Genomic DNA, 17,587 nt, shown 5'->3' with positions numbered 1-17,587 from the left:
AACATCTCTCACCTTCCTCTCTGTCGATGGTGACAATGGGGCTCATCAGTTCCAGGCCTTCATTCCCATCGGCGTTCACTGCACGAGCCGCACACTGTACCCGGGAACCAGGCTGAAAGTATATGGAGTCTAACGTGATCGTTTTGGATGATGTGAAAAAGGTGTCGAAGTCCACCTCTCTCAAAGGGCTGGTCACACCATCCGGGCCAGCAGGAGCGCTGATCAGCCACCGGTATCGGGTCAAAGTGTCATTGATGTTCTCGCTGGCACAAATAGAGCCTGTTTTGTCGTAGTCTGGATATTTGGGGTTGCAAGCCTATGGGAAAGCAAATAAACAGAGCTGTGTTAGGACCACAGTAGAGAGTAATGTGGACTTGGACTTGATGCTTCTCAAGCTCCTTTAGTCCTAAGGCTTCCATTGCCCTTCATGCTGCATTTGGTCATGCAACTTCCGACTTCTTATTCCCAGCTGCCATCCTTTTATGACCTTTCAACTTCCGATAGCTCACTGGACACGACCACACTCAGAAGTGTCAATCACATCATCATCTCTGGAATCCCCAGAGTCATTCTTACTCTTTCTCTCATGCTTCTGTCCCCTCTCCCTCTGCCCTACAAAAGGTATTGGAGTCTACCTCTCTCGTGAGGTTGGTCACACCATCAGGGCCACCAGGAGTGCCAACCAGACATCCATGGAGAGCCCAATCCTTCTCTTTCCTTCTTCATGTCCAGCAGGTGGGTGACCTTGACCACTCCGCTTTGTAACACTCCTTAAGTCGATCCCTTCTTCACCATTCACACGGCTCCTTCCCATCTAACTCAAGTCCTCCCTTTCCAACTCTACACTCCTGCCCCACTAACATTCCAACGTGACCCTCTACTCACGCAGCTCTTCTGCATGAGAACGCATCCCGCTACCCAACAAATGAATTCCAAGTTGCCTAATGTGGCATTTAGAACCCTTTATAAATGAACACCAGATTATCCACACATTGTTAAGCCAATGAACACTCATTGTGTGCCTGTTGTATGTGGAGTGTTTCATTAGGGCTGCTGTGACCTAAAAATATATGTCATAGTTTTTGTTCACGGGGAACTCAAGATTCAGTTACAAGAAGGCAAGTGAAACCTGTAATGAATCCCTTCCATTCTCCTTGGCAACCACCCTTTCCAGAATGATCTCCCCTCACCTGAATCTAAAACTGTCAAAGGTCTACCTGATCCTCCATATCAGAGCTTCAGCTCTGGCTCTTACACTCTGCCTCGTATCAGAGCTACAGATCCTTATTTTTTTCCACTTGTCCTTATTTTTTAATCCCTTCTGTGCAGAGTTCATGCTTTACTGGCTTTCCTGACAGTGACGGATTCTTAAACCACACACTGTGTCCTCAGTTAATAGGCTCTTGTTTTGTTTGTTTGTGTTTTGGGAGGAGGAAAATGGGAGCTCCATTTAATGATTGTTATTTTAAGCTTTTCACAGCTCAAAGCTTAAACCTTAAATTTCCCAAGACAATACTGAAGTTTATAATTATTTTAAATCGTTATCTTCTGGGGTGAGAGGGTTAAGAGCACTTGCTGTTCTTACAGAGGACCTGAGTTTGGTCCCCAGCACCTACATGGTAGCTCACCACCATCTGTAACTCCAGTTCCAGGGGATCTGACACTCTCTTCTGCCCTTTGCACCAGGAGCTCATGTGGGGCACATACAAGCATGCAGGCAAACACTTACACACGTGAAACAAAAAAAAATAGATAGATCTTTAAAAAATCAGTTATCTTCAAATTTCCCCTAAACTGATCTATTTCCTCCTCACCGTAATGCAGACAACGGGATAGCCAGACACAGGCCCAGCGTTCTCCTTGGCTTTGGAAGTGTCATCATATATCAGCAAGGACACAATGTGAGGGACAGAGGGAAAGGTGACATCCGCCATGCTGTTGACTTCCTCTATATATACAATGGCCTTGGTTGCCTAAGAGGAAAGGAGAGTGATCGTTGATTATCAAATATTCAGGGTCCTGGAACTTCTCTCATTCAGAACAATGACTGGAAAAATCTCTGGAATCTCTGTGAGGAAGTCGTCCTGCCCAGACGCCATGCAGAGTGACAGCCCACACACATTCTATTTCATGTGACCCTGGTACCTTGCTCATCTTGAATGTTTACGGGGGAGGGACCTCAGCCTTGGGTGGCTCATACAAAGGCTTGCCACTAGCCCATGAGATACTTGGGTTCTAAGGTTTTCTCTTCAGTTGTGATGATGGTAGATAAATCAGTTGTGGTGCCACTAGCCCATGAGATACTTGGGTTCTAAGGTTTTCTCTTCAGTTGTGATGATGGTAGATAAATCAGTTGTGGGTTTGTGACGTTGAAGTTACATCAACAACAACAACAACAACAAAATCCATTAGTTGACAGTGGGAGAAAAAACTGACAGACACCTTGAGAGAAATGAGACTGTCAAGGTCATGGGATTGTGTGGGCTGTGGTGATGCGGAGAGGCCAAGGAGAAGCTAAGCTTTAGATGGACAAAGGCTTGGACTGCCTGGGACGAGGGGAGAGAGAAGATGAGCACGAGACAGAAGGAGAGTCTGGATATTGTCTAGTCAAGGAGGAAAGTCACCTCTGTCCATGTCTCTGGCTCTTGAGCAGTTTTCCTACCTCTGATGACTGATAGAACAGTCCTCAAGCATTGCCCTGACACTTTCAATAGTGTCATATGCAACGGGCACATCCCAAGTTGAAAAGACTGTAAATCAAGAGTGTGTTTAATCTTCCTAACCCTGTGAACATCATGGACCAGCAACACAGCACTGTAGGATTGCACCTCGTGGTTGTGGAACAGAGATAAAAGTAAATTCAAATTATGTTTTTACACATAATTTTACAGCAATGTAAAGTCAAAGAAATGTAAGTTGAATCACAGTCAAACCAAAGACGTTTCTATATTTTTAAGAGTCTCTGACACTGAAAGTGATTTTTTGGGACTCTTTGTTCCTTTACTCAAAAGAATGTCACATGCTAGTCCATAAAAACAGGGAAAGACTCACAAAAATCTCTTTCATCAAGACTTTCTACACACAGATCTTGAGTTCTAAATATGACTTAAGAAGGATAACAATGTGGCTGGAGAGATGTCCGAGAAGGTAAGGCACTTGCTGCTAAGCCCAGCATCCTTAGTTTGATCTCCAGAATTTAGACTGTGGAAGGAGAAAACTGATTCCTAGGCTGCCTCTGACCTCCAGGTGTGTGCACACAATCCACCCATGAATATAAAAAAGCATGCATATATTAGAGTTAAAAAATTCTTGAAGGACAGCAATGTCACAGAATTACCATTTTTACTGAATAATAAAAATACTTAAGAAAACATATTCTTCCATTTGATTTCTCATTAACAAAGAATGAAACAATAAAAGCAGTATAGCACACTTACACATAGTGTTGCTTAAATTGACCTTTTCCTATGAGTGGCATGTCATTTAAAATTTTTTTCCACCGTTAAAAACAAATTCTATGGAGATTACATCTATCTTGAAGAAAATATGGTAGGTGATATGATGTAGAAAACACATTTTATGACTATAAAATTTTGCCCATGAAGTTCTCAACATCAAATTCTAACCTAATTAGGAGGAACTAGTGAAGCCCTGGAGGGCCAGGAAAGTGCTTGGTGGGTAAAGATGTCTGCTTCAATTAGTGTTGAATAAATGTTCCATCTTTGTGGCAGGCAATTCCAATGTCAGTCATGACATGGGAAGGCTAAGAGAGCTGATGTGGGGTCCGGGGACTACAACTTTGAGTTTCCACCAACACGATTTTCCAAAGACAGAGAGAAATGTCCAGGTTCTGATCTAATCAGAACAGAAATTAATTTGGGCAGTTGAAAGGGACCATGTGCATCCCCTTTCATGTACAACATCATCATCATCATCATTATCATCATCATCATCATCATCATTATTATGGTTTTTTGAGGCAGGGTTTCTCTGAGTAGTTTTGGTGCCTTTCCTGGAATTCACTCTGTAGACCAGGCTGGACTTGAACTCACAAAGATCCACCTGGCTCTGCCTCCCGAGTGCTGGGATTAAAGGTGTGCGCCACCACTGCCCAGCCATTATTATTTTTTAAAAAGATTGATTTATTTTTATATTACATGCATGAGTGTTTGCCTCCATGTATGCGTGTGTGTGTGTGTGTGTGTGTGTGTGTGTGTGTGTGTGTGTATGCAGTGCCCAGAGACCAGAAAAGGCCTGGGAGACCCTGGAACTACAGTTACAGATGGTTGTGAGACACCGTGTGTATTGGTGCTGGGAACCACACCCACGTCCTCCTCAAGAGCAGCAGGTGCTTTTTACTGCTGAGCCATCTCTCTAGTCCTGAGTCTTCTTCACTGTGATGTCTCACATGCATTTATTCTAAGAAAAGGTTGGCTGCAGACTTACAAACACATCGTCTCGCTTACCTGCGTCTCTGCCACCATATTTTCATCTGGTTTTAGGTGAACAGTGAAGGCCTCCCTCATCTCTCTTACCCCGTCGAAGACGACTTCAATTTCAACGATATGCTGGGTTTCCCCTTCCTTAAACTCGACTTCTACAAATACAAAGTCACTGATTTAGTCTTTTGCCTATGAACCTGAGATCTTCTTGGACTGTGGTATATAACAAGGACATTTTACATTGCGGTCCAGTACATGGGTGTATGCTTACTTAAAGGGAATCAAACTGCTAATTTATTGGTACTATTTGTACTATACTGTAGTGTGTGTGTGTGTGTGTGTGTGTGTGTGTGTGTGTGTGTGTGTGTGGTGTACCTGTGCACGTGTGGAGGCCAGGGAAGGATATAAAGTGCTTTGTTCTATCACTTTTTACCTTATTACCTTGAGACAGAGTCTCCCACTAGACCTAGACACCTTGGCTGGTGTCCAACAAGTCCCATCGGTCCTCCCACCCAGGAGGGTTCCAAGCATGGAGAGCCAGGAGAGGTCCTGGGATTTGAACTGAGATCTCATGATTGAATAGTAAGCCCTCTCACCTGCTGAGGCATCTCCCCTGTTTCCACTCTGATATTTTCTACTATTCTATTCTTCTCTATTCTATCCAAAGGAAAATTCCAATCATGACTTAGTAAACTGATCTGTTGACCCACAGTTTGGAAACTGCTGAGTGATGAGACAGTGAATAGTTTTTATATTGGGCAAAAAAAAACTCCCCTTTCAGCTCACAGATTTCCTAAGCCAATGAAACCCAGTAAACAGGACCGTGGATAGGAATGACTGAATGTTAGTAGGTTTAGGAAGATGCATATGAGGCTGGATTGGAATTGTTTTAAGTGCATTACTAAATTATATTTCAAAGGCACTTATTCTTGCTGTTTCTAGAAACGTAAATGACAATGTTTTCTCCCTCACCTGTCCCACTCAGCAAGGACTGCTTTGCTATCGTGAGAAGGCAATCCAACCACGAGGGAGGGTACTTTGCTATCAGTTAATTTAAAAACTTAAAGCATTACCATGATGGGTTTTATTGAAGCCTGAGTAGCAGGCCTTACTACAGAAGGTGGAGGAGCTGATTTGTAGATGTCCTTCGGCTTCCAATGAGAAAATAGGAAGGAAGACAAACACCATCATTCCAATTAGCAGAGACAGCTCTATTTCCTGACATACTTGCAGTCACTCAGTTATCAATTCTTCACGTCAGGAAACCGCATTTCTGATGTACTTCCCACCCACTTCATACTTCAAAATTTTTATTACCAATTACAAAGAAAAATTTTTAAAAAATCAGCTACTAATCAATGCAATTAAAATTTTCATTCCAATTCTGGATATAATTCCATTCCCCCACTATCATTTAGCCTTAGTATGCTTTTTGAGTTCAACAGTCTTGGATTTTTTGGCCCCCGTGAGAAACACAGGAAGATGAGAACAGCTAATTATTTCTAGCCTCCCAATTGGTTCTTACATTTTTAAAAGCAAATTTTGGTGTGTATATCTGCTGTATGCAATGCAATGTTATTTTATAAAATAAATTAGGTTGGTCTGTTTGGTGTGACTTTTAAAAAATTACTTTTTTAACACTAAAAAAAGTTGGGGAATTTCATAGGAAAACACGGATACTTGAGTTGTTCTGTATCTTTCTTCAAGGTAACTGTTAACTAAAGATGCCTGTGGGCTCTTCTCCACTATGGAATTTTGGGTTGGCCAACATTCCAGCTTCTCCGTTTTCCCTGGTTTCACTCGTTCCTGTCCCCAGACTTCACTCTGTAAGCATTCAAGTTTTTACAGCCACCCTCCCCCTCTGAGTTATACAAAGCAAATGTCTAAGATATTTAAAAATAATTTATTGTAAACATCTCAATGGTTGCTTCTTGCTGTGCATTTTCTTGATGAGATTTAAGTCTCTCCTCACATTTGTCCTACTCAATCATTTCATCTCACAGAACAGGAGTTCAACTTTTATGACAATGCTTTTCCTATTTGATTGGTCTCAACCCCAATTTAGATTATAAAATGAATAATTAAAACATGTTTTAAAAAAATCTATCAAGTTTTATTATAAACAGTAAGTCGGTGCTTAGGGATTACTCGACACGCACGTGGATTTAGTGCTGTTTAACTTTATTCAGCTCTGTTTGTTAGCTCACTACATAGTTATAATTTTGCTCTGGTCACTAAAAGAAGAACTTTATTTCTAAGATAAACAATTTCTGTTAAAAGGTCATACAGTGATATTTAAGACAGTTTTTCTTTCATGTAAAATCTGTTCATTCCAGAAAGACTGACTTGAGATTTTGTAATTTGATAGAAAACCCTGCTTTATTTTCATGGCTTTTGAATTACACATGATGTGCTTCCAAGTCTGGGAATAACATTGACTGTTCATGCGAGGGAAATTACGCTCCATTTAGAAGGTATTATGTTTCTATTACCTATGAATTTTGTTACTGATTTGATAACACCCACCAGTCACTTTTTACATTTTGTTAGTGAGTCAGAAAATCAAGGTGAATACCCAGAACGTTGTGATTAAAGAACTAATGGCCGCTGAGGGTAAGAGGTAGAAAAGCAAGAACATTCGTTGGTAATCATAACTTATGTTTATGATTATGCTGTTAGCAAATAATGGAGAGAGAGAGAGAGAGAGAGAGAGAGAGAGAGAGAGAGAGAGAGAGAGAGAGAGAGAGAGGAACATCTATTTATTTTACTAGCTCTTGAAAGTAAATGATGGAACGGTCCCCAAACTTGCACATGGAAGAAATACCGGGTGTCCAGAGAGGCTCCTGCACCCCACAGGGCTGCTGTGGCTGGTATTCCATTATCTTCTCAATCTTCTTCCCTGTTAGCAGAAAGTTTTCTAACGCTAATGTTTGAATGAAGATGTCCAGCAGGGTTAGCACACACTTTCCCGTTCACAGCACACAAATGCTGTAACGTCTGACCACTGGATGGAGGTAAAACTCACAGTCAGTGGACTCAAAGCACACAGAAATTCTCAAAATTTCCCTCAGAGAAAATTCTGGGGATTCTGCTCTTTGTACTTCTAAGGGTAGTTTAAAAGTTCATTTATATTCACTTTTCCCCCCTTTTCTCAAAGTCCCAGCTCCAACAGTGCAGCACAATTCAGCTGGTGACAGACCCTGGAAGACCCATACCTTCTGACATGGGGTGATAATCCTCTCCGGAGGTGGCCGAGCCATCTTTGGTGTGGACTCTCACAATGGAAACCTTTGAAGTGTCTCCTTGGCGGACCACTGGAATTTTGACGACCACGGACTCTCCTGGTTTGCTGGGCTCAGTGACACTAAATTTGGTTTCTCCAAATTTGATAACAGCTTCTAAGAGTGCGGAAAACACAGACAAATTAAGTTGCTGGCAAAGGGTGGTGGGGGTGGACAGTTTTCACCCTTTCTATTTCTTTCCCCATGGGGGACTTTTATTATTGTTATACTCTTGGCTTCTCTCTGTTGCCTCAATATTAGTGTGAGTGCAGAAAGAGAAGCTGTTAAGTGTAGCCTAGATCCTTCCTGGGAAACGGTGAGCCCACAGAAGGCATGTCCTCTGGGTTGTCTCTTTGTCCCATAGATCTTACAAGAGCAGGCCATTGAGAAGGGGCGTGGAAGGGGGAACCACTGGCCCAGGACTGGATAGACATAAAGACATAGGTAGGGGAGAGGGCAGGTATGAAGGCTTGTGCTTCAGTATGCAGGCATGAGCCATAGCCTCCCCAATGAGCTTTGTCAGTTTTAAAATTCTAGAGCGCTGGCATTGAACTCCGGGTCATGTACATGTTAGGTAAGTACGTGACCATTGAACTATATCCAAAGCTTTTTGGGTTATCAGTTTTCCTTACGTGTGCAGCATGTGCATGTTGGGGTTTGAACTTGATGCTGGCTGTCTTCCTCCATAACTGCCCACTTTATTTTCTGAGGCAGGGTCTTTCTCTGAACCTAGAGCTTGCCAATTTGGCTAGTCTAGCTAGCAAGCTTGCCCCAGTGATTCTGCCTCGGCCTCCTGAATGAAGTAGGGGATTATTAGCAGGCTTCCACCCCTGCCCAGCTCTTATGTGGGTGCTGGGGACCTACACTCATCCTCATGCTTGTCTGGCAAGTGCTGTATCTACTGAGCATCTTATCAGCCCCCTAAATTGATCAGTTTTGGGGCTCTGTTTTGTTTCTCACTCGTTTTCTTATGTCTCCGTTGTTTGCAGGACCTACTAAGAAAGAGGGGATACTTTTCTGAGCCACCTAGGAACTCGGGGGTGGGGGTGGGGGTGGGGGGATGGAGGGGGGGAAGACTTCAGTTCCAGATTCACTGGTTCGCAAAGGCAGTAACTTCTTACTGTCAGCATCGTCCTGGATCTTTATCAGAGTTTCATTTTGCTCGCCCACTGCAGCCCCGAAGGCAGAGCTGCTCTGTGGTGTGCCAAGTACCAGCTGCAGCTCCTCCACGGCCTCATATATATCGTCATCCATCAGCTCGAGGACACAGGGCTTCTCGGTCTCACCTGGAGCAAAAGACAGTGACAGGCTCTAGAAGGATGCGCCAACAACTAGAACAAAGCAGAAGAGCAGGGTGTTGCTCCCCCACAACCCTCCACCCCCCAATCCGCCCCTCTCTGCCAGTGCAAAGGCTGCTGTTTGGAATAAGCCTGGAATAAGTGTTTGCTGAATACATGACTCTTTGTACACAGGCCCATACTTTCATAAAGATGTCTGTAATTTCTCCTTTCACAGTCCAGCATGCATCTTAGAAAGCAAAGGAAATGCCAGTTTTGTGCGTGAGTTCTTAGAATTGTGGTTGGGAAGTGAGTCAACAGGCCACTGCTGATGGCCCTGGTTAATCTGACTCCCCTGGTTTTTTCATGTTACTAACTTTTGTCTTGTTGAACAAATCATTGACCCAAAACAACTGAATTCTTGCCTCTAATAACTGGGACCAATATTGTAGTACTGACTTTCTCCAATCTCATTAAAAATTCTTTAGAACATATTAATGTCTATATGACACACAAGCATATGGTTACTCAAATATTACCAAATAAGCCTTACTGTTGGCCACATAACTTGTTATCAATACTCCATCAATATGAGCACAACTTTCTGCTTCTTTTCAATAGAATATATTTCACAAAATTAAACTACTAGGTTAAAGTAGTGGAATATCTGAAGGCACTGATATTCATTAAAAGTGTGAGTGAGATACAGGGCTGGAGAGATGGCTCAGTGGTTAAGAGCACTGGCTGCTCTTCCAGAGGACCTGGGTTTCCAGCACCCACATGGCAGCTCACAACTGTCTGTCATTCCAGTTCCAGGGGACCCAACAGCCATGGCAAAGCATCAATGCACATAAAATAAAAATAAATAAATTTTAAAACCCCATAAAAGTGTGAGGTATATTTTGCCTAATAACATTTCAACATTAACTTCAATTTCTAGCCTTGTGAAATTTGCATATTTGATAGGTTCTTGATTGCTGAGAACTAACAATAAAATACATCATTAGGAATCAAAAGGTTAATGAAGAGACCCCAAGATGTCTGTGGCAATGCATATGCCTTGTCACTTAGTACACATAAACTCATGGTGCAAGCTTGTTGGAAAATTGGGAGATTTGATTTCACTGTATTTTCCTGATTACCAATTTCTCAATCCACATGTGGTATTCTTAAATTACATATAGAAACTTCAAGGGCTTAAGGCACTGTCTCCATAACCTTGATGACCTGAGTTTAATCCTCCAGATCCACAAGGTGGGAGGGAACAAAATCCCAACTCCTAAAACTTGTCTTCTGACTTCATGTCAGCTGTGGCATGCACATGCCCCTCCCCCCACATCCCATGCACATACACACAAAATCAATAAATACAGTAAGAGATTTAAATCATTTTCAAGTTCATACGTACCGGGGAGGAATGTGACAATGGAGACATCAGTATTTGGGCGTTCTTCGAAGTCAATCATCACCTGCGCGGACGCCTGCCTCGTGTAGCATCTCACAGAGGACCTGTGCTGGACGTCACCGCTCCTGTAGATCATTGCCACGACACGGGCATCGTCTTCATTGCAAGTGTACACTCTCTCTTTGAATTGCATTTTAGGCACTGGGAAAAAAAAAACAGACTCGTGGGTCAAAATGAGTAGACATGTCCTTATGGAAAAATGACATTTCAGGTGCTATAGTATAATGTTGATAATAAGACAGAAATATGAGAAAAGTGTCTCGGTTTCTACTCAGTTCCTGGCCAACATTTTGGCTTTGAGAAAATCACTGTGAAAGTTTTCATCTCCTTGTCCTTGTAATTTTTATTGGCCTCTTTTGTGAAGTAAGCACGTGCAGTGAACGCTTAAGAAGTAGGCAAAACCAGAGACCTTCAGATATTTGTATCAAAACTGCTGTGTGGTCACATGCCTTCAGATTTTCTTGATGTGAAGAACATTAACATTGTGCACATAATTCCTGAAGGGACTCTAGCCAGCCAGGGCCTGGCAAGCATGACTCTGGCACGCCTTGCCCTTTTTCTCCACCGTTCCCTCTGCCTTGCTAAAAACACTAGATTGTATTCCTAACGCTAGCCGGCAAGGTCTATTCCCTTATTTGGCCACTTCCTCCTACAGAGGCTGATTACCAATGTTTAGCTATCAAAGTACTGAAATCCAGTAACCCAAAACCCGCTTTGGCTCACCTAGTTAACACGTCTAATTAAAATTAAACACCTCATCCGAACACAGGGTTTCCCCTTTACCTTTATAAACTGCCATTTGCCTACAGGCCACATCTGTCCTCTCTATCCAGAGGCAGTCCTTTGACCCTCTGGGACAAATACCCCTGCTCCTCTTCCCCTTCTCCCTCATCCTCTATCTCCTGCCTTTGTCTCTTATCCCTGCCCTCTGTCCCTCTGGGGCAAATAATCTCCTTCGTGCTGAGAGCTTGGTCTTGGGGTTCTGAGAAACCAATACTTTTCCTTTCAATTACAAGTACATTTTATGCAAGAATAGTAGGGAAAGCTGATGGATGTGTGCATGTGTTAGTTTTAGGTGACACCTAAGCCAGGTCAGTCATACACAGGTCTCATTGATAGCAGGTTCCTTTCTTCCAAGAACCACTGGAATCATCATGGTAGGAAATTGAGTGATGATGGTTAAAGAGGCTTGCTGTGAAATCTTTTTTTTTTTTTAAAGATTTATTTATTTTGTGTACAGTGTTCTGTCTGCATGTATATCTGCAGGCCAGAAGAGGGCGCCAGATCTCATTACAGATGGTTGGGAGCCACCATGTGGTTGCTGGGAATTGAACTCAGGATCTCTGGAAGAGCAGCCTGTGCTCTTAACCGCTGAGCCATCTCTCCAGCCCCACTGTGAAATCTTTTGTGTTGCAATTTCTTCCAAGACAAGTGTCTACCTTGGATGGAAGGGTGATGTTAGAAGGGTGATGGAACAACAGGGTATTCTGGGAAGGGGAGAAACACTCCATCCTGCAGAGAAGCTTCTTAAGTTCAGGGAGTAGACAAAGACTCCAGAAGTCCCTGAAACTGACCAGATTCACTAGCTCCCCCTCCCCTTCTCAATCATATATAAGCAGTAGAGATGACTGAAAGACACTGTCAGATAAGCTGAGCTGCCCTGAAGAGGCAGAGACTAGCCCTACTGTCTAGAAGAGATAGCCTCCAATTCGTTGAGATGCCTGCATGCTGTGCAGTGCATTCCAGGTGTCCATCATTTGTAAACTGTCACCAGTGCTAGGGTGGGCTTTGGTGATGCAGCTGTCTTTGGGTCATGTCTGTTCCTTTAAGAACCCCAATAGAACTTACAGGTCCAACCAGTTGGACTCTGGTGCTATCCTTTGGTAGACTTTGGTCTTCTTAAAGAAGGAGTAGTGTCACACAATAACAGTGTACTTGACATTTGATTAGAGAAATCCGAGGCGTGGCTGGGTGACAGAAATTGTATAGTATTAAGTGGGAAAAGACCATGCATGTGGTGAGGAAATTTTTGAATCATTCAAAACACCAATGATAATATCACATTGTCCTTTAAAAAGAAGAAGACTAGTGATTTTCTTTAAAGACTGTCTAATTCCATCAAAATGAGCAGGAGGAGAAAAGTTGTGGGGTATTTGTATAGGGTGAACGGTGTCTCCCATGCCAACGTCTACCATGTTGAATTCATATCCTGAGTACCTTGCTAGTAGTAGTAGACAGGTAATCAAATTAAAGGTCATTGGGACTGATGCTGGCCAAATATGCCAGGTATTCTCGTGTCAAAGAGACACCAGGCCATACAGATGTCTGAAGAGGGAAGATGATGTGGAGAGGCACAGGGACAAGATGGCCACCAACAAGTCAGTGAGAGAGGCCTGTGACATCTCTCCCTTGTGGCCTCAGATGGAACCACCCTGCTGACTTTCATTTAGGCATCTCCCTAAGAGTGCAGGGGCTGCTGTTGTTCAAGCCACCTGGTCTGTGGCCCTTGACGATGTCAGCCCTAGCAAATGCATACAGTTGTATACAGCTTATCCCCCTACCTGCCATTTATATACATTCAGTCTTAGCATTGTAAAAGTGAAAGTCACTCACAGTCGGAGGCCGAGTCATTTATGGACACCATGGCCTTGCTGGGCTCGCCAAGGGCAGCGTTCACCGGCATGCGGAGTACCAGTTCAAACTTTTCAATTCCCTCCAGCACGGGTCTTCCCAGGTCATCCAGAATGACAACACGAACAGTCTGCATGTTGACGCCAGGCGCAAAATCTAAACTGCGGCTGATTCCCACATAATCTGTTCCAGCTAAAATCATAAGGAATGGATTATTTACATTGGAACGAAATAAAAAAAAAAACAATTATACAGATGAAGTTATAGTTAATGTTTTATACTATACAACATACATACAAAATACTACAGAGAAATACATTTAATTAACAGATGGAAAAATTGGATCTACGTTGTCATTGACGTCGTGAATCTAAGATGGAGTTCTAAACCTTATCTCCAATAGCTGGATTTGAATTACATATTTTAGCATTTCATTTTATCTCTTTTCCCATCTTTATTAAAGTCCTTTGATAATCAATTCTACAACAATCAGCATATCAATCAAATACATGGTAATGTTGTATATACAACGGATACATCTAAATTTTGTTCATATCAATTAAATATCTATCTTATTTCTGTTTCTGGGGTGACGATTTTACTTAGGCATATGGTGGCCTCTTGGTTAGAACTCCACACATTTCAGTGTTAAGTTCCTCTGCCCCCACACTCACTCTAGGCAATGAAGCAAACTTCAACTCCAAAGACACATATGATATTTGAGTTAGTATTTTTTCAGACCATGTCATACATACGTAGTGTTGATACCTCTATTTACACATAAAGTAGTTAAAAATACAGTTGTCTTTTAATCTTCAGCCACCATGTCCAAGAAGACTTGAGAGTGGGAACAGTAGTTCTGTATGCTTTTCTCTTTTCTTAATAGTCTTGCAATTCTAACTCTCATTTTGTACTATTTTATCTCTGAATGTGCAATTGTGAGTGTATCTGTCTCTGACTGATTAGAAGAAAATCTCTATCCCTTATGGTTGCAGGTGTGACTCAGTGGAAGAGTATATACTGGGTACTTGCAAAGTTGTGAATTCAGTCTTTAGCATCCAAACCCCAAACAAAAACAAATGCGCACACACACACACACACACACACACACACACACACACACATGCACACACACACACACGTTTTCTTATGTTTCCTTTGTATTTTAGTTCTCTTTATTCTTATTTTTCTTTATGTATACATTCAACTCTTATTTGAATTTCATTCTTAAAAGTGAATAATTTGCCTGTTGTAGTGGTGTACACCTTTAATCCCAGCACTAAGGAAACAGAGACGGGCAGATCTCCATGAGTTTGAGGCCAATATGGTCTAGATAGCAAGTTCCAGGACAGCCAGGGCTACATAGAAAGACTCTGCCTCTAAAAAAAAAAAAAGAATAATTTGGGGGGCTGAGTATGGTAGCATATGCTTTTAATCCCAGCACTCAGGAGGCAAAGACAGGCAGATCTTTGTGAGTTCAAGGCCAGCCTGGTCCATGTAGAAAGTTCAAGATTAGCCAAGTCTAGATAGCAAGCTCCAAGCCAGCCAGGGCTGCACAGTGAAACTCTGTGTGAAAATTAAAAAATAAAAATGAAACAAAGAAAGAAAGAAAAAAGGAAAAAGAACCATTTGGCTAAACATATGTTAACAGACAGTTGCAGTCTGCAAGGTGCAGAGCTGGTTTATTGTATGGGTGACTTTGAAAATGGAGCCGCTCCTGCCTGCTGCTCTGCGGGACGACTGATGATGAGTAGCATGTATGAGGAGATCTGTGTGTATTTGTTCATGTCACACACTAGTCACATAGGATGGAGGGGTGGGTATATATGAGAAAAATGGTCTTGTCGGTCAGCTGAAAAAAGGAAAGGAGATTTTAAGCCTCATGTTTGCCCTAAAGTTCGTCAGCAGTGTTTTAGAGCTTAGGGTAAGAAACAACGCTGTGCTGGTTAGGACAATTTATATGACGATGTGTAGAGGGATGCCCGCTAAATCTCAAGTATTTACAGGGACACTTGGTTAAAATGAGGAGGTAGCCAGGGAAGAGGCACACCTGGGAGAGACTTAAATGTCTTCAGATTCTGTGAGGATGGCTGGTATGGCTGCTCCCCAGGATGTGTCAGAACAGCTAATCGTATTAGATTTGCCAAGTAGAGAACCAAGCCGTGCAAATGCGGACATTGCAATGTAGCCTTTGAACCATACATTATGACCTAGACTCTGGTTCATCGTCTCAAAATCTCTTTCTTTACAATGGGAAAGTTTAAATTTACATACTCTATAGTAATAATTTCAGGAGGAAGTAGTCCATTAAGAATGCTTCAGTCGCCGGGCGGTGGTGGTGCACGCCTGTAATCCCAGCACTCGGGAGGTAGAGGCAGGTGGATCTCTGTGAGTTCAAGGCCAGCCTGGTCTACAGAGCTAGTCCAGGACAGGCACCAAAAACTACACAGAGAAACCCTGTCTCAAAAAACAAACAACAACAACAAAGAGTGTTTTAGTTAGGTGAAGTGTTTGGGAGCTGGAAGCGGCAGAAAAACACAGAAGGCTGATGCAGTGGAACGCTCACCATCTGCAGAGGGTGGTTCTGTTTTCCGGGACCTCACGGTGACGCTCGAAGGCCTGGAGAGGTCCGTACCCGTCCTCCATATCTGCACCTCTACGTAGCCGGCACTCTCATCCACCGAGTACTGGACATCCCCAAAGTAGAAGACCGGCTCTGTTCACCAGGACATAGAAAACACTGCTGTTATTTCTCTCTTTACCAGCTACCCCTGAGATGACATCCAAAAGTCTGCTTCCCTCTATTGACGACATCACGTTTCCTTTGAGTGAGCTGATATCTCATCTTAAGGCACACGACTTGGCTTACTTTTCATTTGCGTAAATACCTTTATTGTTATGTTTTGGGGTGCTGGGGATTGAACCCAGGGCCTCATGTATGCCAAGAAAGCACTGTACCACTGAGATACAACCATAAACCCATATGTAGGTGATAAATGGTTTCTAGTGCCGTTAAAAGCTTAGCTGGAAAAATACAGTCAAATGAAACCCAATATATAACACCTTTGTTTGTTTGTTTTGTTTTCTGAGACAGGGTTTCTCTGTGTAGCCTTGGTTTATCCTAGAGCTCACTCTGTAGTCCAGGCTGGCCTTGAACTCACAGAGATTCTCCTGCCTCTGCCTTCTGAGTACTCTTTGTTTTTTTTAAAGTTTTTTTTAAAGTTTTGTTTTTTTTTTTAAGTTTTTCCTGAGCATTCATTTTCTCATTCCTCACTAAACTACTGTGGGACAGAGAGATGGCATCTGCCTTATGCTGTCTTCTGGTCCATTGAATTTAGATTTAACTCACGATGTCTGAGTCTATTTTTAATTATCAGGATTAGACTCTACAAACTAGATTAGTATAAAAGTTGTGAGTCCCTATGACTTTAGAACGACCAGGCCTGGGTGCCAGTTATTTGGAGGGCTTTTGTATCCTCTATACAAACTGAGGTTTCACTAAGTAAGTCATCTCATGCTAAGAGGTTAGCGTCTGTCCTCAGGAATGTGAACGATGCTGCTTGGGTTCTATAGTTCCCGCCTCCAGATCATAGTGTTCTCCTGTGTTGGTAATGAACTTCAATGGATGGAGAGGTCACTTCCTATCTGATTCTTTATGATTAACCCATGACTCTTGATATAGCCAGAGGTCTGAAGGACAGTAGATGTCTAGGGAAAACTGAAATGAATTATGGGAATACTTTTAAAAATACCTAATTTTGAAATTTTGAGATAGCCTCACAGGAAACTGCCAGTAGTTCCCCATTGAGAGTTTATCTTCTAAACAGCCATTAGCAAAGGTAAAATAATCAAGAGAGCATGTGCGAAATAATCTTATTTGTCCTTAGTTTTACAAGATTCAAAAGGAGTTTATCTAAAAACACGCAGCTCACACCAGGACTTTTAGCATCATTAAAGGGGCGCTGTTCTGTTTGATAGAACTAGATTGAACTCCCCAAATGCACAAAGTGAAGTGAATCCTCAGAAAGCCACAGGGTGTGGCTGGGTGTGAGTGTGGTGGGGTGAGCTCAGTGAGAGCACTTGCCTAGTGTGTACACAATCCTGGATCCCATCCCCAGCACATGTAATAAAACAAAGCCACAGGAAAAGCCCAAGGCAAGCTTCCTCCACTTCTCTATTTGCAAATTCATTACCTTTACTAGAAGACATAATACACACGCTTATTTCTTTTCTTCCTCCAACTGGTAAGCATATTTAAAAGCATTTAGCTCCCCTGGCCTCTTAGATAATATGAAATCAATCTTGGAAATGTTTGCCTGTTTTGGTTCGGAGGTGATAAATCTGCCTACGGCATAGTTCGCCTCCCTGCTATCCTTTGAACTTGGACGAGCAGGCGAGTGTACAGATGGAGTTGTTATCTTATAACCCCAGGCAAGCAGACCTGACTGACAAACCAATACATTCCTTACATTTTCCACATCTGAGGAGGGG

The 17,587-nt window shown here is 42.5% G+C and overlaps 2 protein-coding genes across 2 annotated transcripts in view; one reads left to right on the top strand and one right to left on the bottom strand.

The window, feature by feature from the left end:
* LOC131912328 (FRAS1-related extracellular matrix protein 2-like) overlaps window positions 1-15,910 on the bottom strand; it is a 38,067-nt gene extending 22,157 nt beyond the window's left edge. The window contains exons 1-10 of the mRNA XM_059264651.1: window positions 15,859-15,910; window positions 15,663-15,812; window positions 13,079-13,288; window positions 10,409-10,606; window positions 8,845-9,009; window positions 7,658-7,840; window positions 5,516-5,593; window positions 4,467-4,597; window positions 1,815-1,973; window positions 13-316 (exon numbers count right to left, since the gene is read on the bottom strand). Coding sequence (XP_059120634.1) covers window positions 13-316; window positions 1,815-1,973; window positions 4,467-4,597; window positions 5,516-5,593; window positions 7,658-7,840; window positions 8,845-9,009; window positions 10,409-10,606; window positions 13,079-13,288; window positions 15,663-15,812; window positions 15,859-15,910 — 1,630 coding nt within the window. The remainder of the gene's footprint in view (window positions 1-12; window positions 317-1,814; window positions 1,974-4,466; window positions 4,598-5,515; window positions 5,594-7,657; window positions 7,841-8,844; window positions 9,010-10,408; window positions 10,607-13,078; window positions 13,289-15,662; window positions 15,813-15,858) is intronic.
* Window positions 1-17,587, top strand: part of LOC131912910 (LHFPL tetraspan subfamily member 6 protein-like) — a 153,679-nt gene that overhangs the window by 62,778 nt on the left and 73,314 nt on the right. The window lies entirely within an intron of this gene.

This window comes from Peromyscus eremicus, chromosome 6 (assembly GCF_949786415.1).
Source record: "Peromyscus eremicus chromosome 6, PerEre_H2_v1, whole genome shotgun sequence".
In the NCBI taxonomy this organism is placed as follows: domain Eukaryota; kingdom Metazoa; phylum Chordata; class Mammalia; order Rodentia; family Cricetidae; genus Peromyscus; species Peromyscus eremicus.
This window is presented reverse-complemented; position numbering and strand designations above follow the sequence as displayed.